Source organism: Rhopalosiphum maidis, chromosome 2 (genome assembly GCF_003676215.2).
Source record: "Rhopalosiphum maidis isolate BTI-1 chromosome 2, ASM367621v3, whole genome shotgun sequence".
Lineage (NCBI taxonomy): Eukaryota > Metazoa > Arthropoda > Insecta > Hemiptera > Aphididae > Rhopalosiphum > Rhopalosiphum maidis.
Window position 1 is genome coordinate 77,621,580 of NC_040878.1, and position 26,593 is coordinate 77,648,172.

The window sequence follows — 26,593 nt, forward strand, 5'->3', positions numbered from 1 at the left end:
CAACACTAGTCACTACTTTTTTGTTAACTCCGTAATCACAATGACAGTGTAGCCAACACAAAAATGGGCAATGGCCAATAAATATTATTTAATATTTAATTATCCCAGTATTATTTCTGAACAATATTTGTATCAATACACCTTGGTTTAGCTTTAGTTTAACTGTTTTATTCTTATAGTCTGTCTGAAGACATCACATTCGGGGAAGTTTATAATAAGTTGAATTAAAGGAATACAGATACAAAAAATATTTTTTTTCACATTACCGGGTCCACTGCTTCAACTTACTACATAGACGCTAGTGTTCTAACCACAGCAGATTGTTACTATATTCACAGAATATTATTACTATATTATTGCTAGCCACGATAATATCTTCTCTACATCGTGTTACTACCTATTTATTAATCGGCAATTTCGGTTATGGTTACTCCCGAAGTTCCGAGTAAAATAGGAACGTAAATTCGTAAAAATGTATCTACACTCGAAAATGTACTTCAAGGGTTTGGAAGACCATTTGTCATTTGGTATTTAGTAATTACTAGTTTGGATTTGGGAGCATCAAGTATTCAAGTCTAAAAACGGTAGACTAGTGGGTACCAGTGGTACCACAATGCTTTATAGTTTAAAAATAATGTTGAGTGGGTATTTGGCATAGTATTTGGATATGTTAAATTCACGGCTCAAGATATACTTATCATAAACAGTGGTTAAATTTTAAATTACATAGAAATTCGAAAGCACGCTTGTTGAAATAAACTTTACATTTATATTAATTTTTTTAATATGTAAGTTATATATATACTTTAATAGAAGTAAGGCTTCGACATCACATGTCATTAGACTAAAGTTATATTTGTATACCTACATAATGAAATGCATTTTCATTTTTCATCCTGAGTTCGAATTTCGAACCGAACATCAATGGTTTAATCCTTCACTAATCTACAATTATTAATTTTGAATAAATCAAAAAAACGATTAATACATTAAATTGTTATTTGTTTTTATGAATATTCATGACAATTCAATTAAAAGTAAAAACGTACAACCTTAATTACAATAAAAATAACTAAACTATGAATAATAAGATTGTTTTTAAATTTGCAGTGTGTTTAACTATTTAAGATTTCAATATTTTAATTTATATTTATAATTACAATGTATAAACGATTTAAAATTAATACATTGTATAAATATAATCACTCATGTCAATAAGTATTCAATAACATTGTTAATGTTTTAATTGTAATTAAAAGTAGATGTATATTTTTGAAATTTTGAAATTACAACATATTTATATATTAATAAAAATTAAAGTCAAATATCTAGAGATGTCTTAACATTAAGTAAAAAATAAATTTATTTATGTATCATAGCCTGTCTAATTTGCCATCGTAAGTCATTATGATTTTTTTCACCTGGCACTTTATGATTTTGCCATTCATTTTGGTAATACTGATGTAATGATACTGGATCCATTTGTTTCCTTTTTAAAATTTGTGAATATTTGTTTTCACCTAAAATCATACACCAAAAATTATACAATAGGCATAATGTATTACTATAAAGTGTTTATTAACTTAGAATGTTTTAAAATAAATAACATATAATTAAGTAAGTATTAAATATGTATACAGTGTCTCGTGAGAATTTACCCATTGCGATAGCTCCTAAAATATTGAATAATAATCATAATTCTGTTTTTTTTATACAAGACTCACTGGGACAAGGATTACAGATATTTCATCTTTAAATTTAATTTAATGTTTTGGTAAAAAAGTTAAAATATAATTTTTTTTAAAAATTTAAGAGTTTTGTAGAGTTTATTTTTCTGAAAATGTTAACTTTTCAACATTTTATTTTCATTAGTATTCAGGTTTTTAATATTTTTTTTAATTATTATATAGACATAAGCCCACGGGCCACACATTTGATAACAGTGGTACTTAAATGATATTAAATAATTCACAATTTTTTTTTCAAAACTAGAAAAATATTAAAATTGATGAAATTAATAAATATAAAATGTTGAAACATCAAAATTTTTAGGAAAATAAACTCTACTAAATCTCTATCTTCGATTTTTATGAAAATGAAATTATTTTTTTAACTTTCTTACCAAAACATTAAATTAAATTAAAATATAAAATACTTGTAGTCCTTGTGAGTCTTATAAAAAAAACTAGATATCTCTATTATTTCAGAAGATATTGCAAAATCCTTACAAAACACTCTGTATAGTCACATTTTCTATCTTACTTGTTTTTTTTTTTTGTAAATCTGTTTGAATAGCTATTGTTGATACAGCTTTAGAACATATTTTTGTTTTTGAACTTGGGCGTGATAACCTTTCGAAAACTTCATTTTTTTTTTTATTGCAGCATGCATTTTTACAATAATTATTGGGTGGAATATCCTGTTTTTGTTCTAATAAACTTTTTTTTTTATTTAAATCATCATTCAAATTTCTTTTTTCTTCAACTAGTGTTTTGTGTTTTTCATACTTAATAAGTTTTTTTAAATCTAAAATTTGAAATACAATGCAAAGTGAATTAATTAAAAAAAATAATTTAATTTAAGACTAGAATATTAAACTACAATTATTTCTAATAAATGAAACTAAACACCAGTAGTCACACATGTGAGCAAAATACATACAAAATAAACAAAAAGCGTCAATTGGGAAGACTTAGAATCAAATAAGTACCTAGAGATTATATGCTTATAGCCCAAAATATTATTGAAAATATAAAAAATTTAACTTTTGATATTACATATACAGAGAAACAGAGAGGTGTCATGATGACTCTTAGTGGGCTGACAGGCTGAAGAATAAATAAAAAACTAAATACAAAAATAAAATGTAAATAGAGAACTGTAGAAAACTTTAAAATATATCTGTATTGATGTAAACATTAAATGTTTACATCATAAATTAATCTATATGTAAACAATTATAATTTTATTTATTTAAAATCTTTAAAATTATTCACGTAAGACTTTTAAGTAAATATACAAAATAAATTGCCTAGTATGTAACCTATATTTAAAATCTTACATTAAGATCCGAATTTTAGAGTTGAAAACATATTTATGTATAAATGAATTACAAGAATCAATTTTTATTTAACTAATGTTTAATGGGCATAAATGCAGTTAAGCTCCCAAATGATTTTTTGGAATTTTTTTTTTCAAAATGTGTGTTTTTGCATGGTTTATATTATGGTGTTTCTCAAACATGTAAATGTTTGAAATAACTTTATAATTCATTTTTATGTGGTATATTAACAATAACATAAAAAGGAAGAACAATAGGCAAATTCTGATTCCACCAAAATGTTGAGCTTATAAATACAAATATTTCTAAAAAAAATACAAATCTAACAACTTAAATTTTTTGTATTTAAAATTCAAAAACATGATTTTAAGTTTTTTGACCATAACTTCCAAAATAAATTCGACTGGCTTTTTTTTTAAAATACCATCAAATTAAGCATGCAAAAACACACATTTTGAAAAAAAAAATTCCAAAAATTTACTTGGGAGCTAAACTGCATTTGTTCTGTTTAATGTCATGTGTTATTGAGTTATAAACAAATTGAAAAAAAGTTTATATTTTTAGTATTACATACCTTTCATGAATTTTTGAAGTAAATGAGATTCAACATTTTCATACCCTAACTCTTTAAGATGATGTAAAACTATAACTTGGTCCAGTTCCATCAAAAACAAAAGTTGTGTAATGAATCTTAAAACAGAAGATGAAAATCTAAAACTTACAATATTGAATATTTTAATTTTAAATGTCCCAGTGAATTAATATATAATATTACAAATTACAATACATGTAAATATTCACTATAAAGGTACACACTTAAAAGTTAAAGTACAGTCGAACACCGTTTAAAAATTTAAAATTAATTTTGAAGTGTTTGAAATTTGAAATTTATCGTTATCAATTATATATCATTATAATTTCATTCACACTGTAAACACAATGGCGTTATCTAGTGAACAAATATAAATCATTGTCTCAATAATTTTCCAGATGATCAATATTCGGTATGCTGATAAGTGTTATCGTTCGAAAATTTTTTAGTTTCCTAAGAACCATCGAACATTACGTTAATTCGACTTACAAGTATTTACAAGTTACTGATCTGTGTTCTTTTTTCGTTTTATCTTACCAAAATCCAATCATGTCTGCAATTAAGTTTGGTAGCCACCTAAAAGAACTACGATTGCACTTATGTCAGTCATCTCCTTCAAGCAAAGGAGTGCGGTTAGTATTTCTGTTGTACCTATTGAGCAATATTTTTAATAGATGAAACTTTAATTTACAGACAGTTTGTTGAAAAATACTATGTACCATTAAAAAAAGCTAATCCAAAATTTCCCATTTTGGTGCGCGAATGTAGTGGTGTGGAACCAAAAGTGTTTGCTCGCTTTGGTGAGTTTTATTTGACAAAATTGTATTAATAATTAATTCTCGATAAAAAAATAAAAATTACATAAGTTGTGATTTTTAAAAGATTTATAAAGGTCAATCAATAATATATTAACTGGATTTGTTGGTACCAAACCCATTTGCTCACATTAAGCAGTTGACAAAATAAACCAAAATGAGTACAAAAATACAAACATTTTTAATGTCAAAAAAGTTTTTATATTGCATACATATAAATGCCCATGGGTGCCCACATGAAATTTATCAGAGAGAGAGGCATAATGAAATTAAACACCAATAATTACATTAAAAAAAAATTTATTCCTTTTTAACTACAAAATGTGTTAGAGTTACATGAAATTAAATACCAACCCCACACACTAAAGTAAAAATATCGATGAAATGTTTATAACTCAAATTAAAAGTTAAAATGTTCAACATTCTATTTTTAATTCCAAGAGGGGGGAAAATGCCCTGTCTTGTCTGGTAATCTAGGATAAATATTTGTCTATAAAATCCTAATAGATTTTTCTTGTTTAGAATTTGGACAAGAACGAAGCGAACAACTATCTGATCAATCAGCGGATAATGTACTTAAGAAAATAGAAGGATTAGTAAAACAATAGAATTGTGGTAAAAGAAAAATAATGTTATTTTAATATTATGTACATATTATAAAATATTGTAGTAAATATATTTCAATTTTTGTAGTCTGCTCAGCAAAATGATATTGAATTGAATTATTAAATATTTTAAATCATTTAATTTAGACTAGTAATTTTAATTCTAAACTATTATATACTTAGTTATAGATAACATCTTGTTTTCTTTTAAAAAAAAGTACATTGTTTATAAACAACATTCTATTATTTTTGTTTATTACAAAATATGAAAATAATTATAAAAATAATTATCAACCAATTAGTGTTGTTTATAGCACTATTTACCATCTGTATCAAAATTATTTTGAATGTGTAATGCTAGCATATCAAACATAAATTATCAATTGGGTCAAAACTATTGAATAAATTATACTATGTGCATAACAAAAAATAAGCATTTTATTAAAATGTTATTAGGAAAATACATAACATATTATGTATAAGATGTTTACCAATATATATTTCTCTAATACAAAATGAAAATTATATTTACTTTTTTATTTTTTTTTTAATCGGCTTTTATTTACCAATGATTCTATAGCAGTAGTATAGTAGTATTCTTAAAACTGTGGGTATAAGGAATACTTTTTAGGTGTCTTAATCTAATTTTGTTAACTAATAATTATTAATCTATTTAAATATATCTTGATTTTAAGTCTAAAATAGAAGAGAGGAATAGAAAAATTAGATTTTGGACTATTTGATTATGTAGTTATAAAACTACTAAAAGTAATTACTGCAATTATTTCAATTTTATTATTGTATTCTTATCTCATACATGGCTACCTATTCTCCATTATAAGAAAGAAAATACAAATTCTAAGTATTATTTTCTCCATCCCTCAGTTACTACATAAGCTGTTGTGTGAGTTGTGTGTTACTACACGTAAATCAGTTACTATATACTGTCTATTTTTAAAAAGAATAAAATAATATATTTTAAAGATGAAAAACTTAGTTTGAAGTTTCCCAAAATAATTTTAGAGAATGCTTCATGTGTTATATCTATGTTACAAGGACATAAAATAATAAATTTATGTTCAACAATTCATGTTTAGCTGTGTTAATTTAAGAATTAGAGTGAATTTACTTATATGAAATTTAATGTTTTGAAAATTATTAAAATTAGTAAAATACTTCTTAGTACACTTTTTTTACCATATATGGTAGGCAGCAAATTAAAAAATAAAAATACAACTTTAATTTCAATTTCTTACCATGATAGTTTTTGATATACACATATATCAATTTTTCTTATTAAAACATTTTCATCGGATATACAGGAAATTAGTTAAGCTATAAATTAAGGTATAAAAAATAAATAACTATTTGACAATAATTAGTATATTTTATTAAAGATGTCTAAGACAAATTGAAGAGAGCAAATAATTTTACTACTTATTTAAAATTTGATTTATAAATTTACAAATGCTTGATATAATTCTAAAGGCTCAGATCCTACTTGTATTTGAATTATAACATTAGCTGGTATCATGAAAACTTTTCCTGGTGATAATATCAACTCTTGTGGAGCATTTATTTTGCCTTGACCATGGATAATAATAATTATAGAAGCAACATCTCTTTTCAACAATTCATAAATTTCATCAACAGGAACCTTATAAAGAAAAATTATTATAAATTAATTAATTATTTTTTATAATATTTTATGAATTTAAGTACTTTAATACAAGCCACTGCAAAATCCGGAACAGGAGGTCTAAAAAGTGTTGTGTAAGAGTTTTCTTGAACTCCACAAAACAACTTTGATTCAGCAGGCGCCCCATTAAAATTTAATAACCTACATAACGTCTTCACATCAATATATTTTGGTGTCAATCCAGCTCTTACCACATTATCAGAACAAGCCATACATTCAACACAATCTAAACAAACATATCCTATATAGGATCAATAGAGTATAATATTGATAGTAGATTAATTATTGATTATCAGGGCTCATAAGTTCATGCATTTACATGTATTTTTGCTACACAGGAAAACATACTAACTGAGATACAAATCCATTTAATTACAATGGTAATAATTATATAAAGTTAAATAATGCATGTTTTTGCATATTTTGGGTGTAAAGGCATATTTGTCATATAGTAGATTTTTTTTAGGGTTATTAGTGCATATTATTACATAATAAAATATTATATTTATTTATTTAAATATTTTAGTTCTTTTTTGTTTCTTATTTTATTTATTTTCCTATTTACAAAATAGTATTAGTTTTGATTTATTTTTATTAATTTTTACTATTTTAAAGTGTACAAAAAATAAAAGAAATAAAATACTTTTAGAACGAATTGTTTTATCTTATTATTTCAAAATTTTCCTATGATTGTTTTACATTGTGCATATTTTAAAAATGTTAGCGAATATAAATGCATATTTCCAAAATTTTTAGTGCATATTTTTCCAATGTTTAGAGCATGAATGCATGCTAATTTTTGCATTTTTTAATGCATGAACTCATGGGTCTGTTGATTATCCTTTAATCTCTAAATACATAATAATATAAATTAAAAGTTAATAAAAGCAGTTATTCATTTTTAAGCATTTAATTATAATTAAATTAAATATTAAAGAAATCTGACCACCATAAATATAAGCATGAGGTTCATTAGCTCCTAAATATATTGCTTGACCTGGTGAGAGTTGAATATAATTTAAAAAATATATGCAGAAACATCCAACATCATTTGGAAACCAACAATCAAGTTGATTAAATAGTTTTGCTAAGAATACATTTTTTTTATCATCGCCTGTAATATAAATTAATCATCACATTAATTCAAATACAGTGAGACTGAGACATACTAAATATTAAACAATATACATAATTTTAATTATAGTATTTATTTATTTTGCCAATCGAAATATTCTATAAAAGTTTCTTAAATACTCTTGAAAACCTGACGTTTTATTTATACACATCACTTACATAGAGATTGCAACTTTTTCTTATGGCTGTTAAGACTTTGGCTTATAATTCCTTTTTCAGATGTCAGTAGCTTATAAAAGATATCCTTAAGCAAATATTGTGAATTGGTAGTATCTTTTTTAAATTGATCAATAAGGTCATATCCAACAATTGTTTGAAATTCCGGTATTTCTAATTGACGTCATATAAATTACTATTGTTAAATTTTATTTTAAAAACATTATAAAAATACCTTCTAAAAAAAATTTAATTTCAGTATATGGACGGAAACCACAAAGTCCTTCAAAATTACTTAGTGCAATAGCCATTTCTGGTTTATGATTAGAATCTTGATATAGCTCAGGATATTGTTTATGTAATTCTTCAGCGTAATCCTAAATTAATTAAGTAAAAATAATAATATTGGCATAACTTATCAATGTATTTTTACCTTAGATGGATGCACTTGGATGGAAAGAGCTGAATTTATAGACAACACTTTCATTAAAAATGGTAATTGATCACCAAATTGTAATCTAGATTTTTCACCCAACACTTCATTGTTGTTCTTTATCCAATTACTCAATTTTTGCCCAGACTTTTTTACTAATGAAGGACTTTTATGAAGAGCGCCCATCCACAATTCAGCATAAAATTGTTTTTCATCAATAATATCTATATGTTGGCCAGCTAAACTCAAACGACTGACTTCACTCGCAGAACCTTTTTTCCCCCACAAATAATTTTGAATAAAACATTGCAACTCAAAAACTTCTAGCATGGTTGTAACTTTATTGAACTAAAAATAAAAATAATTTTTTATAAATTGATATAACTACAATAAATTTAATGATAATAAAAATAGCATAATAACATATGAAACTACCTTGGTCTGAAGAAAATATTTGGTGGTCGAAAATTCAAAGTCAAATAAGTCAATACATATAAAAATGTTAAATGACCTATTAGGTTTTTTTATTCATGCATTAAAATTAATCCATAGATGTTTAGAAATAGGCATATGACTTAAACAAATAATTATTAGTCATGATTAGAGGCATATCATTTGAGTAACACATCATCAATTAGAATATATTTTACCCAATCATTGTGTACAGGATTAATGTATTATATGCATATTGCATTTTTGTTCAATATTGTAATACAATACCTGTCGGGTTGTCTACCTATTTAATAACCTATTCATATTCAAATATAAATGTGTGATAACCATTAACCAAGATTAAACTATAATAGATAAAAAAAATGTTTAGTGATGTAACACAACCAAAGATGTAATCGCCGTTTTAAATTAAAAAAACATAACAAAATATATTAAGCAACGAGCAGAGGCCAGAGATAAGACGTCTCCATCCAAAGTATGATAGCATTAGTAGCTTACCGAAATAGTGATTGAAATAAATAGTATTGAATATTGTTGACCACCGATATATAAAAATATTTTTATAAAGTATTTTTATTATCTGTGTTGTAGACTTATATGTGTATTTAAAACACCTTGCTATAAAAAATAGCTATCTTTACAGAATACAAGCAACTAAATAGATTAAATTAAAAGATTTAAGAATCTTCTATTATTCAGTACTGCACACTAACAATTAATGTTCATATCTTAGTAAATAATGGCTATCTATTGAACAACAACTGAACACTCGTCTGATGTCTATCAACTTTACGAATAAAGATAGTAACTATATTTATTCTATGATTCAGCACCCAACTCACTGACAGTATAACACAACATTCAACAAAAGCAATACTTATTTGATAATTATGTATGCATTACGTCCGTACAAGATTTAATAATAAAAAAATTTTCCGAGTTTTATTCAAGTTCCAATTGAATAAAATACAATATTAAATAGTAAATACTATGCATTTAAATTTTATACTTATCAATTATCATTTATTACTTTGTAGTTACGTTTTTGTACGTACCACGAAGTAGATAAATTTAGTATTTATTTAAAATTTAAATGGATGGTGCATAATAAAATAAATAAATCGAAAAATCACATCGATCTATACGTTGTAACTTGTAACCAACAGAGTGCAGTACTATTGTCAATAAGCATTATTGTAGCCTTATTTTGTCAGACTTTCACACGGTTGTGCCATAGAATCAAGCCAAGCCTAAAGAACAGAAACTTCTTAAAGATTATTATAAAAAATAGGCATAGAATCTAAGTGGATTTGAATTCATCTTAGGTTCTTTATACTTGGAATTCACTTTGCACAGAAAAACTATTGATATCGAGACACCCGAAGGAATAATTGATAGTCAAATTTATTTTTATTTATTATCAATGAATACACCTTAGTTTTTACACTCACGACGATGAGTAATATTAACTGATAAAAAACCAAAACAGAATTAATACCATAACAAAATATATATGTATTTTGTCATGAGTAATACACAATACGACGGTCTTAGATTATTAATACCCAAACATTGTTTTCATAATTTTATTTTGTAGTTATAGACGTTTTAGTTATCTAAAAAATATATTATAACACTCGTCATCGTGAGTAGAGTGAAGATCTGGTGAGTCATAATTTTCAATTATTATATGTCTTACCTTATTTAATTTAGGTAATGTACCTATATATCTATATGTACATAATGAACTAAATGTATTAAACTGTCACAACATTTGAAGCAATTGACCTTATTATTGTTAAAAATCACTCTTCTCATAGTACACCAATTTGGAATAAACACCTACAGCAGTATGCCGTTGGAATGGTTATTTGGGCGTCGTATGTCGCCTGATGAAATGTTAAGAAAGAATCAGCGTGCTCTCAATAAAGCAATGCGTGATTTAGATCGTGAAAAAATGAGAATGGAACAGCAAGAAAAGAAAATCATCATGGACATAAAAAAAATGGCAAAAGATGGACAAATGGTGAGTTATGTTTCATGTATTCTATGTATTTTTGGTCGTAAGACTTAATTGTTAAATTATTTTTAAAACATCCCTATCAAATTACGGGTTAACTAGTTTAGTATACTAATTACCTGTGCATCAATGGTGATCCAATTGTTATACAAATTTTTGTAAAACTTCAAGATAGATCTAAGTAAAAGAGTAAAAAAGTATTATTATTTATTAATAATAATAATATGGCAAGGTGAAGTGGCAGAACAACACTGATTATTGTAATACATTAAATTACCAGCTACACAATTAATTCCAATTATAATTTTATTAAATAAATTAAGAACACTAAAATCACAAGTCTTTTCTTACTTTATAAGGTCGAATATTAACCATAACCAAAAATATTGCTATGCATTATATAAAATACAGGTATTATTAGTTTAATAAAGAGTTATAAAATTAAAAATAAATTTCTTATATTATTCATCGAATTTGAATATACAATATTATATATTATAATTTGATAACTTGATAATCTTGAGCATGTTTTTAAATTTAAATATGAGATAAAAATTAACCGTTTCTTCTTTCCTATAAATTATGTTAATGTTTTATTTGATTAATTTGTTTTTTAAATCTGTATTAACCTTTGACTTATGAACTTTATGTAGGTATGCTTATTCTTTCAAATAAACATATTTATTAAAACAAAGTTGTAAAAAGGAATAATAAATTTAAGTACCAAGGTACTTTACATATATTTTTATTTAATCAATAACTATATCCTTAGTATCCTAGTAACCACATTATATATATTTATAGTTAAGAAGATAGTTCTGTACTTGTAAAAATATAACATTTAAAATAGCACAACATATTGATAATATCTTACACAGTTATGAATAATATTGTTACTTAATTATCTAAAAGTTAATATATTAAACCTCGTGAAAGTAGTTGTATTATTTAAGTAGTTATATTCGTATTTATTATTAATCTTTTTTAGTTATAATTGTGTAGTTGTGTTTAATAATGAAATCAATAAAATCAAAAACAAAGCGAATTGTTCCACCCTTTAGTTCTCAATCACGACAACCAAACACAATTGTAGCTGGTCCTCCTCGGACACGTTCATGTCAAACACCAATTGGAAATACTGCATTTCGCCGTTATTATGATAGAGGTGACTTTATGCTGTCTGTCGATAGCGGGCGAGTTATGTGGAAAACATCGTTTGAAAATATAGATTATCACCACTATTTACCAATTTTTTTTGATGGTTTACGTGAAGTTGCATACCCATACCGTGCAGTAGCTGAGCGTGGAGCTACAGATATGCTAAAAAATGGTACACCAGATCGTATACTACCTGTTGTGCCCCAATTGATTATTCCAATAAAATTAGCACTTAACACTGGTCATCCAGATGTAGTTATAGCAACATTGAAAATGGTTCAAACCTTAGTAACATCGGCTGATATGGTAGGAGAAGCTCTAGTGCCCTATTATAGACAAATATTACCACCCCTTAATGTATACAAGAATCTTAATAAAAATACAGGCGATGGCATCGATTATGCTCAATATCAACAAGAAGATGTTGGGGACTTGGTAAATAATACTTTAGAAATTCTTGAAAGACACGGAGGAGCTCATGCTTTTATTAATATTAAATACATGATTCCAACTTATGAGTCAAGTGTGGCAAACTAATATATTACATAATTTAAATATAGACCCTAAATATTTTAATTTCACAAATTGATTTATTATTTCCTTAAAAGTATATTTTAGAAATCTAAGTATATATTAGATCATTGTTAAATAGTTTAGATGAATATTTTGAGGATTTAGGAATCGGTGAAAATCATGGCTAGAGACTTAGTAAGAACAAGACGTTACCAGAAGAAATTTATGGTGATGAAGGCTAATATACAAGCAGTATCTTTAAAAATACAAACGCTTAAATCACAAAACGCTATGGGTCAAGCAATGAAAGGCGTAACTAAAGCAATGCAAAATATGAACAGGTAAACTTTTGTGTTTATTATCTTCCTTTATTTATTTATTTTTTTTTTTTGTGGGTAAATCATAGCGTTGCAGATGGGAACTTTGCCTTTATGGGTCGTCTTCTTTTTAAATTTATTACCCTCTTAAATGATAATCATATAGCAGTGGCCAGTGATAAATAATTGTTATTTTTAGTAACAAGTTTATATTTATTAAATCTTGCTAATAAATACTTTTAATATTAATATATCTTAAACATAATCCACAATATTATTTAAGCTATTTTATATTTTAATAGGCAGTTGAATTTACCACAAATTCAAAGGATACTGCAAGAGTTTGAAAAGCAGTCTGAAGTAATGGATATGAAAGAAGAAGTTATGAATGATGCTATGGATGATGCCATGGAAGATGAAGGAGATGAAGAAGAAACGTATGAATAAAATAATTTTTTGTAATTATAAGTAGTCTTAGTCTGAAGATATGTATGTATCTACTCAGCTTAAGAATTTGCTTTTATCAAATTAACACATATGTTGGCTTGAATCCCCTAATGCTAAAATTGGTAATGATCTTATTGACCAAATTTTGGTGAGTGAGTAGATTGTTGTGTCAATGCCAGTAGTGGGAATAGATGTGCAGTTTTTATGCATTTTTATCAGACTGTTCAATGTCCATTCTTAAACTGTATGAAGTATAGTATGCAATATGAAATATAAATATAAATAAGTTATACGTATGTATCATCAATGAAATTTGTTCTAATACCTACAATGATAGGAAAAATTAAAGTTATTCGCATAATTTCCCACTTTTTTGTAATTATTATTTAAACAGCAATCATTATAACTAAATATTAATTAATTTAGTTGGAAAGTTATTTCATTAATAATTGTGTGCATCTGATTGATAAACACAATCTAGCAATAATTGCAACATAAATGATAGAATTTTAAAATACTGTGAATTTCACATTATAGTATTTTACATCAGTATTTTATGATAAAGCAGTTAATAAACATTATTATTAAACATGAAAATGTAGTTACATATATTTTATAAAACTCGTTTAGCCATTTTTAAAGGAATATTAAGTGCAAATTAAATATATTAATATACAAACTGTAGTGATCTTTAGACCTTAACTATATGTTATTAGAGTTATTACCATTGTTTTAATGTTAAAAATAAATTATCATAATTTTTAAAATATTTTTTTCAGAGATCAAATTGTAACACAAGTATTAGATGAGTTGGGTCTTCAGCTTACAGATCAATTGTCTGGATTACCTTCAGCTTCTGGCTCAATAAGTATAGCAGCAACTGGAAAAGTACCAATTGTTGCTCAAGATGGCGGAGGTGGTGGTGGTGGTGCTGCTGCACAACCAAATGATGCTGATGCAGACTTGCAAGCTAGATTAGATAATTTAAGGCGCAAGTGAACAATATTATTTGCAAACCCTAATGCATACATAATGTTATATACCAACCTATTTGATTGTAAAAATTGTTAAATAATAATCTTTATTTTATATGCATGATTTTATTTTAATATAGAATATATTTTTTTCATTAATAATAACTAATAAATATTATAGAAAATTTAAAAACATGTATATTTTGGTAATTTTAAATTATTTATTTAATATAAATGAGATCAAAACACTACAAGCATTTTGAAAATGATATTCAAATTATAAGTGATTGAAAATAATCATTCCAATATAATTTATTAATGTTTTATTATTTAACTGTGAATAGTATGTATAATTAATAATTTTATAATTTGTTATAATTTAAATTGTATCAGCCTTTGTTCATTTTTACATCATTAAAGTTACAACCACACAAATTATTAAGACAAAATCACTGATATTATTATTCTTAAAATTATTTAAATTAAGCATTCTAAAAACATATTATTCTTAAGTAGAATAATTATAATTATGTGTAAACTATAGGACAAATATATAATATTACAAGTACATTAAAACAATTATGGTAAGGTATAAACAAAAAAAAAGATAACATATTATTTAAGCTGATAAATGCTTGCAAATTTCATCATACAAAAATCATACTCGTTTAAATATTTGAGGTATTTTCGGATTTTTGCGTCGAACAAAATTGTTGATAAGACGTATGGTGTTCATTAACCTACACAGTAGGCACTAGGCATTTACGTCGCGCGTTATTGTGTACCATATTATATCCACTAATAATACACAAACGTCTGACATCTTATGATATAACACAATATTGCTTATGATGTGTGTAACTATTTATATAACATCATGTTAACATCATAAAATTATAATGACATAGCAAGAGGTATAAACGTATACGATATTACGATAATTAACCGGTTCGGCGTCGTCTAGAATGTATAATTTTTGAAATTTGGATTATTCGTGTGCCACCCGGTAGCTTTTGGCCCGAACTTGTAAACGAGCCGTTTTCCCTGCACCGGCAACAACACACCGGTTTTGTAGTAGTATCGCATGGCCCTGCTGAACTTCTCATAGTTCATCCTCTCATTGCGCTTGAACTTGCCCCACAGTTTCGCTACCTTATCGCTTTGCACGAACCTGAATCTGCCCTCCTCATAGTTCTCCCAGCATATGTAAGTCGGACAATATTGCGAATTCAACAGCAGGTCCCTGATAAACTCCCATATTCTGCTCAGTTTGGGCTCAGCTTTCGACCGTTTCGCCTTCGTGCCACGCGGCCGGCCCGCCCGTTTTTTCTCCGTCGACGTGTTACTCGCTTTGAAAAATTCGTCATCTGGGTCTGCGAAAACAAACATTTTCATGTTATATTATTGTTGTTACTTATTAGCATTATCGCAACAATACAGGGTGATTCATAAAGTACATGTATCCTCCACCAATTTTCCTTTGATAGCTATAATTAATTTATTCAAATTTTTAATATATTAAAAATCATAATTTCAAATTCTTGAAGATTTTTATAGCTTATATCTTTTTAATGAGTATCTTGTGGTGATACAAAGTTCTGTTTTCTTAAATAAGAATCCGAATCTTCCCCTTTTAATTTGTTAATTTGTTTGAAAATGTCGATGTTCAAGTACCTAATTCAATATTTAAACTAGTAATTTCACAATAATTATTAAAATATTTACTATATAGAGAGTAGATAAATGATAATAGTCCTTAAAAATGTTTTTACTAAAACATAAAATAAACCTAATATTGAATCTAGTACTTACTTATTATACTTGAATAATTTCTACAAATAATTATAAATATTGATATTGATAGATTTATATATAATTTACTTAAATTTTAAATTACCATTAAGGCATCAAATATTCATATCCATATCTCCCATTATCTTGGACGTATTATTTTGAACACAAAATTAAATAAATTGAAAACTACTAGGTTTTTGATACCACCTGTACATCAATCCTTCAATTATTATTGTATCTCCACAGGACATCTCATAAAGTCATAAGTATAAATATAGTACCTACACAAATATTTTAAAACTTTAAAAATTCACGATAAACAAAGGTACACACGCGCACACATTTCAAAACCAAATGAGTTTAATTGGAATTAGGACTTTTAGGGGCGTGTGATACTCGAAGTCAAAGTCGAAAGTCCTCCTCCCCCCGGACTCCTTCACATCGAGCTCATAACGAGTAAAATATACAAACTTTTGTCTGAAGGTACCTAATATAGTGGGTAGAAGACAGTTGTCATGGGATGGGCGGGTGTAATTGCTGTACAACGAGTCATACACGAGCACGTGCTGTGGTTGTTCGCCGGGTGGACATTGCCATTGTAGAACCTGGTGATGATACTGTTGATCGCCACCAGTCGTCGTCGGATCGTAGTACGCCGGTTCTTGGTGGTCGTTCAGACTTCCGTCTGGGGAAGGGTAGTCTTCCTTCAGGTTCATTAACACGGTGGCGAGATCAATTTCGTTTTCGCTGTAGTTGGTTGAGTAGCCACCATCATAGTCCCACTAAGATGATAAGTACGATGCATATTTAATATACATTAATATTAAATACATAATATTATTATTTATTATATAGAGTCTGGTATTGATATATTTTGATACGCGTGTAACGTATAAGGGGCGATTCACTAAACATGCTCACCCATACCCCAATTTTTTTTTAATAATGAATTTAATCAAATTTTGATTTACAAAATTTTCAAATTTTTAAAAGTTTTTTATATTTCTAAATTTCTTAAAGAGTTTTATCTTCTGTAGTAATACAAACTTGTTTTTTTCCAAATAAAAACTAACATATTTTATCATGTCCATATTAGTAGGTAGGTACCTAGTTAAAATAAAATTATTATACACTCATAATTTCGGCGCATCCCAAACGGCTCCCGTCCATTGTTTGCTTATTCCTAAACGGCTCCCGTCGACAAAGTTTTTACGAACAGGTAAATTCCTAAATGGCTCCCATTGAAAAAAAATTTACAAACAAGAAAATTCCCTAACTGCTAACGGTAATATTGGTATACTAATTTGAGCTTTTCTAAGTCTCTGGTATAAGTAAACGAATTTTATGAAAAAAAAAAACAGGAGCTCATTGCGCAAATAATCGACGAGTTTTCATTAAACAAAATAACACGCATTGAGTTTATAAAAAAATTTACCAATAATTTAAATTTTTGATTTTTTTAATATTTTTATATATACACACGTTTTACATTTTTTTAACTTATTCTTAATTTAATTCACAATAACGCAATAATATAATATGCTTTTTTATATAATTTGTGTAAATTTTTTTTATATTTTTTAACTTATTATATCCAATAAACATTTTACATATAAACATTTTATTAGGAAATATAGTTTTATATAATTTGTATTCAAACATTTTTTTTAATAACTAAAAATTATCAATTTGATCAAAAAAATTAAAAATGTTGTTCTTTATTATTTTTCATTGAAAATAATAGAATTATACAATAAATAATATACTTACATTTTTTATTGAAATTTTTACGTTCTACAATTTAAGTTCTATACATGTTTTCGCTAGTCTCATATTTATTTAGTTAGGTCGAAAAAATAACAAAAATACCCTTGTTGGCTATTTTCAACCCCCCAGGGGCACGGGAAAGGAGTAAGTAGTCATAACCAAAATTAACCAAAATTATTTTCTTATAATAATGACAATTTTGAAGGGGTCCTACATCAACAATTTGAAAGTTCAAATATAAGGACCACTTTAATAGATATAGACTATAGACATAGAGTATAAAGTATAGAGTCTATACTATAGACGATAAACTTTAAAATAATATGATATAATTTGAAAAAGTTGCGTGGGCCGCCAGTGGCCCATCTCTGATATACATAATCATAATATGGACAACTAAACAACTAACTATGGTATGAAATGATTTTGCCTTATTTAACTCTGTATATACATAAATCGATAAATGATTCTGAGAAACCTAAGCTGATCACATTTTGCAGTGTTTTACTCAGAAATTATGGGAGAAAATCAGAAAAACCTTTCACAATCGTCGCAAGTCTAATTTTAAAAATAATAATAAAAATAATGTCTGTCATGACTTCACTATTCGTTGTTTTTCTAAGTTTTCGTACTTAAATAACATAATTAAAAAAAATATATATATATATGTATTTCAACGTTACCTGTGACGATAGGGTATAATCATCTGGCACACAAAATTCATTCGATTCGTACGTATTTGCGATGTTCACATTATTCAATGCCCACATCCTTAAAATATATAACAAACATTTGATTTAGATAAAATATTTGGTTATTATAACGAATATCAAACGTATAAATAATAATTTGAAATATAATTATGTATATTACGTCGAAATTGTACAATACCTAGGTATACTTAACATAACCCTAGGTTTCTAGTACCTACCTATCATAAAAATTAATAATAGTAATAATGAAATAGTAATATATGTTTGATGATTAACTGAATTGAGTAATTAGGTGCCTCCTACATGATTACATAGTATTTGTAATACAAATTAAAAATAATATCTTTCTAATTCAACTTTTGAACATATTTATTTTTAAATATTTGGAGACTTGGTTTCTAAAATAATGAAATATAAAGACTGTCTTGTATTTGTACATTATATTTATTCTTTTAATATAGTATAGATACCTATTATTGATATCTTATATTTAAATATTATCATCAAAACTATTATATGGCCACTTATTTTTGTCTTATTAAAAAATTTCGTACCTAAATATAATACACATCTATATAAATACTAATTGACTTCCTCTTATTATGTGGGACCTTCAAGTACAGCACTTAACTTTCAAATTGCCAATATAGGTTACAGTAGGTATGCATAAAAAGTTTCATTTGCAAATTTGAAATTACACAACACTTTTTTCAATTAAAATTATTTTCTAATTTCTACCTATATTTTCATATGATTAGAGGCTTAAAATGTTTAAATAATCTCAAATTCTTAAATTAGTGTAATTGTTTAAGTTTGTAAATTTTTATTTTAAAGACACCGTATTATAGATATTTGTTTAATTTATTTATTTACGGATTTTAATAATAATGGAAAATTGTCGTATAAAAAATAAAATAGGGCTATCAAGCAATTGAGAACATTAAACATTTTTTCCCGATTAATTGAGGAATAAGATAGTGAGAACACTTAAAATTCACAAAGAAGTCACCGATTGCGAAAAAACTAATAGGATTGAGATCGAATTTACAAATAACTTACCATATCATTTTATCATTTTATATCAAACAATTTAGCTGAAAATATTAAGTGTAACAAAAAATAGTAATAATAACAATAATATATTATTTATTGTTAAAATAAGTTTTAATTTGTAAATAAAATGGGTGATAAAAATTTTCAATGTCATAATCTTAAATTATTATAATTATAATCTTATAAAAAATATAGTTGCATAAATAATGGGTTAATAATTATTAATATGTTGTTAAAAGTTACTTATGTGTCAAATTCTAGGTAGCGTTAGCCAATATATTCTAAATATTTTAATAAATTACCTGAATTTCGTATTAAATACATAATAAAAGTATATTATATTTATTTTCAATGTTAACTATTTTGTTTTTTTATTTTTTTAGTGATTCTTTTTTCTACTTTGTTTTAACATAGCTCATTAATTTCTTTATGAGTTATTGACTTAAAAATTGTAAACTAAAAAATGACTTAAGTTATCTTTCTATTAAATTTTGTATATAGATTTTGAAGTTGATATTTCATATTTATTCGATGCAGTACTAAATATTGTGCTCAATTGTATGATAAAAATGATTAAATATGGTAACGTCCGAAAAAAATTCTAAATTGAGTGTTCTCAATCATATTACCTACTAAAAATTTAGTTTTTAATAATATTTTACCGTATAATAGGCCTCATTAAAATACATCTCAACAAATTTTATTGGACATTTACTAGTTCAATATAATATGGATCCTATATAACGGATATATTGTTTTATAAACGATTTTTAATGAAGATAGGTAAATATATATTTGTGAACATAAGTTAAATTATTAAAAATAAATTTTAAAACTTTTAATTTCTTTTTTTGTAAATTAAGTCTTTATACTTGGTAATATTTAATTGTACAGAACTATTATAATATTATATTAATAAAAAAAAAAAATATTTATTTATTTAAAATTTGTAGTTTTTGAATTAGAGGTTTATTGTTGTATCTAATTATTAAAATAATTTTTAATACTAATATTTGGCAAGGAGGCTATAATCAATGCATAGCAGTTATAAGTTAGTATTTGTAGCAGTAGTATTAGTTATATAATATATATAGGTATGTTCTAGAATACATGATATAATTAAATTAAAACTTGAAAAATCTCTTTTTTATTCCATGTCTCAAACCTGATGAAAAATCAATTTATTAAATAACATCAATACCTAGAGGGGCTGACTGGGTATCGAGTGCCCCAGTGGGGAGGAAAGGGTGTAGTTGAGTTGAGACCATAGGGGGGGGGTCGAAATTAATTTTGCTTCTATACAAACTAAAAATAATTTACAGATGATTACCTAAATAGGCATAAAATTCTTATTATGTTTAGTATGATATCGTTATGATTTGCGATCTTTATAAAACGGAAAATTTTTTAAATAGGTACTACGTTGAGAGTTCCTACTATAATACCTGAATTATATTTCTTTATGAATGGTTTTGAACGATTATTAATAATAATGTATTGTCGATAAATTAATTATAGAATATATAATACGATATTAATTAATACGTAAATCATTTTACAATTATATATGCCTAATTATACAGATTATAGATTTCAAATTTTAATGAAATTGTCTAATGCTTTTAATTTTATCATCATTAAGCAAACTTTCTTTAAGTAAACTATATAATTCAATTATTATTACCTACCTCATTATAATGTTAAACTTCAGTGGTTTCAATTTAAAAATATAACGAATAGTTTTTATTGTACCTATTAGCTAATAATTGTGTATAGATATACTAAAGATATATATATATTATTTAGGATTAAAAGACAGTTTTAAATAGAAAAATAATTAATTAAAAAGTTTCAAATAACAACTTTAACGATTGGCATTTCGACACAATTCGTGATTAAAATTACAGTTTTAGAATTTTTAACATAAATTACAAAAATTTGTATATACAAACAGGGATACTACTTTAATAGTAAATACTTATTATTTAGAAAGGTTTTTAAAAATATTATTTTTTACATGATTTGAAAACACTTTTAAAAACAACAATTTTGAATGTACCTAGCAGCACAATATTTTTTTTGAAATGTTGATTATAGAAATCGAATTTTGAATGAGTATGTAAAGATAATTAATTATAATTATGCATTTAATATTTTAATGAGCGGATAAGTTTACCAACATTTTGTCGTAAACTTCTGTATTAGTAGTTAGTGCATTTAATTTTTAAATACTTAGACATAACATTTATAATATTAACAGACTTTTCAACATTTTATTTTAAAAGAAATTTAAATAAAAACATTGAAAATAGATTTTTTCTCAAAAATGTAGGTTTGTGATGATTGAATTGTGTAGCATAAAATATTAAAAAAATCGAGATTTCATATAGATAATGAGTGTGCTTAGTATTTATGTTACGGACAGAGTATAGAGAATTTGGGTATTATTATGTTTAACATATAATATTATTAATATTATTAGTTTGATAGTTATTCTCTGTGTATATTTGCATAGTATACATTTAGATTTTAGATACCTAGGTGAAATATGAAAATCCGTTAATTATACTACACAGATTCCCTCTTCTAATTAGGTATTTTCCAACATCAATTAAAAAACGACAAGTGCAAAAATATGCAAAGTAGCAAAAATTATAATTGTATTTAAATACAAATAATACAATGTACAAATTAAATATTTATACTACATTATTTAAATTGTTTAATATACCCTGAGCATTGTGTAAAATGCCAAAATGTACTATTCTGCCCATCACATTTATACTGTTAAAAAGTTGAGCATTACCATGACATAAAATTCATTTTGTAGTAATTCAAAAAATTATAACCTGAGATCTATTAAAAATGAACTTTTATTGTATATTTTATGATTGTTTATTGGGTTGATAAAATGATCGATTTACATTAACTGTTTTTATGTCTTACATTCATCTGAATAATAAATATTTAAACATTATGTCAATATATTATATAAAATATACATACAATATAATTAATATACTAATATGTCGTAATATTAGCCATAAGTTAAATAAGGTATACTATATACCTACACCTATATTATAAGTTGCATACTAACTTACGATTTCATTGTAAATTTCAAACAAGTTTTATAAGTTCTAAAAAAAATAAACTATCAAACTAAATTGTATTGATAATATTTCACGCTTCTACCTATATAATCTGGTCTTATTAGCCGGTGTATTGAAATATTTAATACCTATATAATTATTTTTCCATGTTTTTATGTACTTGATTCCGTGTAAAGAGTGGTCTAAAATATGGAATAATATGTGTTATTTTAAATTTAATTTTACTCACATGAATACTTTAGTTACACTGTTGTCAAAGTAGCATTAATTCGTACAACTGATATTATATAGCAATTGATTAAGCCCCGTTCGAATTACGTATCTAATATTTTATTATTATAATGAATGCACTTATTTTAAAACATCTCAAATTTCCAACAACACTAAATTAATTAATGAAATATTTATAGTTAATTTATAAACTGTACGAAGTCATATAAACACGCATGTATATATTCCAGAAGACAGACGTAGTTCTTTCTATGGTACACTATTTATCATCACTAACTTTAACTATAGTATATAGCTAAAAGATTAACTGATCAAGCTCACCGGTTCCTGGTCCATATCGCGACGACCATTGCCCCTCTACTATTTCGCGTCCTTGGGCAAATATTATTTGTGACCTGACCTAATGAACATGAAAAATTTTAAATGCTTAATTTATTATAAATTATTTTCAATAACAACAACAATGATGTTAATTTTTATAACTATTTTTCGTTTATTATAACTGGAACTTCAAAAAAAAAAATTTTAATTTAAGCTTAAAAATATATTAATTTTGTAATTTAATAATCTAATAAAATAATAACCTTGGAAAAAATTTAAAATTCAGATACATTAATTAAATTTGCAGTTAATATTTCTACAGAGTCTATTAATGTAGACCTATATTAATTAGTCAACTGTGATATAAACAGTTCTTACTTATTTAATGTTAATAAGTATATTATTTAATATAATAATAAAAAAAAATTATAAATGTAGTAACTTATGAAAAATAGTAACAGTTTACCACCTATTTATAAATCTGACAATTATAAAATATACATATTATAATAACTTATAAGTAAACTGATTCAAAATTATTTTATCAAAAATTAATCTGATGCTATAAAAATAAGTTTTTTTTTAAACCATATGACATAAATAATAATCATGAATAGATAATAATGACCATTCTAATTTTACTAAAATATATAGACAATAGGTAAACTGCAATGTTTTAAACACAATCTGTACCAGTAGGTACAATAAGAGTATGAGCTATGTAAAAAAAAAGAATGAAGAAGCCATCCGTAGACGACACTTGGTCAACTTAACTGCAATGTGAAAATTAATTTATAAAATATCAACAAGATTTAGTTTGATTCATAAAATAATTATTTACTTGATCGAATCGTTTCTTTGTTCATCTAACCTAACGGAAAATCTACGAATTTAACTTCTTTGTAGCACGAGTTAAAATAAGTTATACTAATATACCAAGCAACATGTACAGAATGATCACCTCTTTTTATTCTAAAATAATGCAGTTATTCAAAATCTGATTTGAAAAGATTTTAAATATACTTGAAGACCATATTTTTATGTTCTTGTGATTTTTTACTATTTTAAGAGTGTTTTATAATTAAGATATAAATATTTATTTTTTAAACGAGAAACCTCCTTTCCGTTATAAATTATTTTGTGGATAATATTTCTGAAAATATTGACATATCAATATGGAGGTTATACTCAGCTATAGTAATTTTAAAGTTTTGATAATTTATATTAATTAATCAATATTTATAACTTATAGAAAATATGGTCTAGATATAATAAATATTAAATTTAATATAATATCGATAGTTTTATAAAACCATTTTCAGACTTTAACCAAAAAACTACTTATTTTAATTTTGAATTAGGTACATCAGTTTTAAAAAAAATATCCGTTAAATAATTTATATTACAAAAACGGAATTATCATTAAAAAAAAACCAGAAGTTTGTGTCACCACAGGATACTCCTTAGTAATAGAGAACATTTTAAGAATTTTAATATAATATAGACTTTATAAGAATATTTTAAAAAAGATGACCATACTTGGTGAATCATCCTGCATAAATATATATATATATTTAAATATATATACTTAATATATATATAGTATAATGTATAAACAATAACCATTTGAATATAAAAAGAATCAACTTTACCGCTTTAGTTATTTTGGGTCTTATGACACATTTTGTATATTATTATTTATTGAAATGTATAGAAGTGCTATTTTATATAAATTAGATTAGCAACTGATTTGAACTTATAACTATTATATAATGTTAGCCCTTGGCTCGATCCTATATTCCTATATGTATTTCATACAAACTACATATAGTACAATAGGCATCATGACTTTTAGTAGACAAAGTTGAGATGTATTTAAAACATTCGATATAATGTAATTATATATGTGAATAATTAATTACTATTTACTAAATATTAGTATATTATGATTTAGTTATTATGAAATAAGATTAAGATTTTCTCTGTGAATAAAAATACTACCTATTAGATATCTATTTTCTTTATTTTCTTTCTCATTCCTACAATTTAGTGGAGAATTTATCTTTTTTGTTGAAGAATTTAATAACATAATTAATCATATTTTACAATATTACATAGATTTTATACTATTGTAAAAATATACAATGCAATAATTATTCATACTATTATTAATTATTACTATTATTAGACACAAGACAGTAGACACTACGCAAGTTATTACTTTAAAAAGTATACACGAATAGCGCTTACGCTGTACGCTTAAGTAAGCGGAAAACGGAAAGAAATGTTAAAGAAAAAACCCGGTTTATTTCTGTAAAATAAGATTTTGAGAATTTTCAGTTCACGTCACATACAATTCACAGATACGTACGAAATAAACTTGTTTTTGAATGAATCAACTTTAACACACGCAGACATAGATGAGTTAGATACTTATATAGTACCTATACCTACGCGAATGTACCTATAATAAAGTTAAAATTAAGACTATTTAGATTTTGAAGAATTGATAAATGTTGTTCATCAATGGACTTGTGCTCTATAGAATAATAAATTATAATCATAAGTCATAACGGTACCTACTTATAATTTATTTTAAAGAGTTGAATACTGTTGAAAATATTAATAAATAATACATACGAACTGTGTAACACTTCATTATTAAAAATAATGATATATTGTCCTATTTGTGTGGATAACTGCAGCTGTTTTACCATGTTCACCCTCAAACTATTAAAATCAAATTTAAATTATCATCTCCGAGTCTCTAACATATAATTCCTAAATTCTATAAGATCTATATGTTTGAAATTTAACAGTGAATTATAAAATTGTATTACAGCTTGAAATAAAATACACATTTACCTGATAAATATGTGATTGAAAAAGTATCTATTTAAAAATTAATTTATTAGTAAAATATGTCAATACATATTATACGATGTAATAAACAAATATAAACGCTATTTACTTATATTTTCAGTCTTGATGATATATTTTACTTTTACTGTACTGTCTGTACTTGTAAATAAGTATAATGATGTCACTTAATATTTTTTTACAAAACTGAGAACGATTTGATTATTTTTACTCGATCAATGCAAATTCCTTGTTACGAGTTAATAATAAATAAGGTTTTGGAGTTTTGGACTTAAATGTATCACATTTTATCGCAGTTGAATTTGTATTTTCGTTTGGATACAATATGTTCAAAGCACTATACA

At 25.2% G+C, this 26,593-nt stretch overlaps 6 protein-coding genes across 8 annotated transcripts; 3 read left to right on the forward strand and 3 right to left on the reverse strand.

Annotated features, from left to right (window-relative positions):
- Nucleotides 1-1,218: 1,218 nt before the first annotated feature.
- LOC113555192 lies at nucleotides 1,219-3,892 on the reverse strand. Its single transcript, XM_026959570.1, has 4 exons — nucleotides 3,878-3,892; nucleotides 3,636-3,778; nucleotides 2,263-2,526; nucleotides 1,219-1,520 (listed from the first exon to the last, which is right to left on the reverse strand). The coding sequence occupies exons 2-4, from the start codon at nucleotides 3,724-3,726 to the stop codon at nucleotides 1,363-1,365; spliced, it is 513 nt and encodes a 170-aa protein (XP_026815371.1). The 5' UTR covers nucleotides 3,727-3,778; nucleotides 3,878-3,892; the 3' UTR covers nucleotides 1,219-1,362.
- Nucleotides 3,893-4,088: 196 nt separating this feature from the next.
- LOC113555193 (NADH dehydrogenase [ubiquinone] 1 alpha subcomplex subunit 2) lies at nucleotides 4,089-5,215 on the forward strand. The gene is made up of 3 exons (XM_026959571.1): nucleotides 4,089-4,285; nucleotides 4,347-4,453; nucleotides 4,991-5,215. The coding sequence occupies exons 1-3, from the start codon at nucleotides 4,203-4,205 to the stop codon at nucleotides 5,074-5,076; spliced, it is 276 nt and encodes a 91-aa protein (XP_026815372.1). The 5' UTR covers nucleotides 4,089-4,202; the 3' UTR covers nucleotides 5,077-5,215.
- Nucleotides 5,216-6,440: 1,225 nt separating this feature from the next.
- Nucleotides 6,441-9,775, reverse strand: LOC113551243 (mannose-6-phosphate isomerase). 2 transcript variants are annotated; one of them, XM_026953371.1, is made up of 7 exons: nucleotides 9,447-9,775; nucleotides 8,496-8,843; nucleotides 8,298-8,439; nucleotides 8,066-8,236; nucleotides 7,719-7,886; nucleotides 6,796-6,998; nucleotides 6,441-6,730 (listed from the first exon to the last, which is right to left on the reverse strand). In XM_026953371.1, exons 2-7 carry the CDS (start codon nucleotides 8,823-8,825, stop codon nucleotides 6,527-6,529), a joined length of 1,218 nt encoding a protein of 405 aa, XP_026809172.1. In that variant the 5' UTR covers nucleotides 8,826-8,843; nucleotides 9,447-9,775; the 3' UTR covers nucleotides 6,441-6,526. The 2 variants fall into 2 exon arrangements, with proteins under 2 accessions (XP_026809172.1, XP_026809171.1); XM_026953370.1 differs by lacking the exon at nucleotides 9,447-9,775 and adding an exon at nucleotides 8,931-9,396.
- A 405-nt stretch (nucleotides 9,776-10,180) lies between these two features.
- Nucleotides 10,181-14,492, forward strand: LOC113552932 (charged multivesicular body protein 2a). Of its 2 annotated transcripts, XM_026955972.1 has the most exons (5): nucleotides 10,181-10,613; nucleotides 10,769-10,974; nucleotides 12,805-12,980; nucleotides 13,259-13,393; nucleotides 14,183-14,402. In XM_026955972.1, exons 2-5 carry the CDS (start codon nucleotides 10,801-10,803, stop codon nucleotides 14,400-14,402), a joined length of 705 nt encoding a protein of 234 aa, XP_026811773.1. In that variant the 5' UTR covers nucleotides 10,181-10,613; nucleotides 10,769-10,800. The 2 variants fall into 2 exon arrangements, with proteins under 2 accessions (XP_026811773.1, XP_026811774.1); XM_026955973.1 differs by lacking the exon at nucleotides 10,181-10,613 and having other exon boundaries at nucleotides 10,801-10,974; nucleotides 14,183-14,492.
- Nucleotides 11,739-12,797, forward strand: LOC113552933 (parkin coregulated gene protein homolog). Its single transcript, XM_026955974.1, has one exon. The coding sequence runs from the start codon at nucleotides 11,983-11,985 to the stop codon at nucleotides 12,661-12,663; it is 681 nt and encodes a 226-aa protein (XP_026811775.1). The 5' UTR covers nucleotides 11,739-11,982; the 3' UTR covers nucleotides 12,664-12,797.
- Nucleotides 14,493-14,724: 232 nt separating the features above from the next.
- LOC113552934 (protein C-ets-2-like) lies at nucleotides 14,725-23,329 on the reverse strand. Its single transcript, XM_026955975.1, has 4 exons — nucleotides 23,047-23,329; nucleotides 18,622-18,709; nucleotides 16,659-16,953; nucleotides 14,725-15,750 (listed from the first exon to the last, which is right to left on the reverse strand). Coding segments are annotated over exons 1-4 (798 nt in total). The 5' UTR covers nucleotides 23,049-23,329; the 3' UTR covers nucleotides 14,725-15,337.
- Nucleotides 23,330-26,593: the final 3,264 nt, after the last annotated feature.

Coding starts and splice junctions, on each gene's coding strand:
- LOC113551243 (XM_026953371.1), bottom strand. CDS start 8,825: ATGCTAGAAGTTTTTGAGTTGCAATGTTTTATTCAAAATTATTTGTGG. Junction 7,887..8,065: donor GAAAAAGTTGCAATCTCTAT/GTAAGTGATGTG, acceptor TTTATATTACAG/GCGATGATAAAAAAAATGTA. Junction 6,999..7,718: donor TCATGCTTATATTTATGGTG/GTCAGATTTCTT, acceptor ATGTTTGTTTAG/ATTGTGTTGAATGTATGGCT.
- LOC113555192 (XM_026959570.1), bottom strand. CDS start 3,726: ATGGAACTGGACCAAGTTATAGTTTTACATCATCTTAAAGAGTTAGGG. Junction 2,527..3,635: donor ACTTCAAAAATTCATGAAAG/GTATGTAATACT, acceptor TTCAAATTTTAG/ATTTAAAAAAACTTATTAAG. Junction 1,521..2,262: donor TTTACAAAAAAAAAAAACAA/GTAAGATAGAAA, acceptor GTATGATTTTAG/GTGAAAACAAATATTCACAA.
- LOC113555193 (XM_026959571.1), top strand. CDS start 4,203: ATGTCTGCAATTAAGTTTGGTAGCCACCTAAAAGAACTACGATTGCAC. Junction 4,286..4,346: donor CCTTCAAGCAAAGGAGTGCG/GTTAGTATTTCT, acceptor TTTAATTTACAG/ACAGTTTGTTGAAAAATACT. Junction 4,454..4,990: donor AAAAGTGTTTGCTCGCTTTG/GTGAGTTTTATT, acceptor TTTCTTGTTTAG/AATTTGGACAAGAACGAAGC.
- LOC113552934 (XM_026955975.1), bottom strand. Junction 16,954..18,621: donor ATTATACCCTATCGTCACAG/GTAACGTTGAAA, acceptor TTATCATCTTAG/TGGGACTATGATGGTGGCTA. Junction 15,751..16,658: donor TCTTCTACCCACTATATTAG/GTACCTTCAGAC, acceptor TTGTTTTCGCAG/ACCCAGATGACGAATTTTTC.
- LOC113552932 (XM_026955972.1), top strand. CDS start 10,801: ATGCCGTTGGAATGGTTATTTGGGCGTCGTATGTCGCCTGATGAAATG. Junction 10,975..12,804: donor TGGCAAAAGATGGACAAATG/GTGAGTTATGTT, acceptor TTGAGGATTTAG/GAATCGGTGAAAATCATGGC. Junction 12,981..13,258: donor GCAATGCAAAATATGAACAG/GTAAACTTTTGT, acceptor ATATTTTAATAG/GCAGTTGAATTTACCACAAA.
- LOC113552933 (XM_026955974.1), top strand. CDS start 11,983: ATGAAATCAATAAAATCAAAAACAAAGCGAATTGTTCCACCCTTTAGT.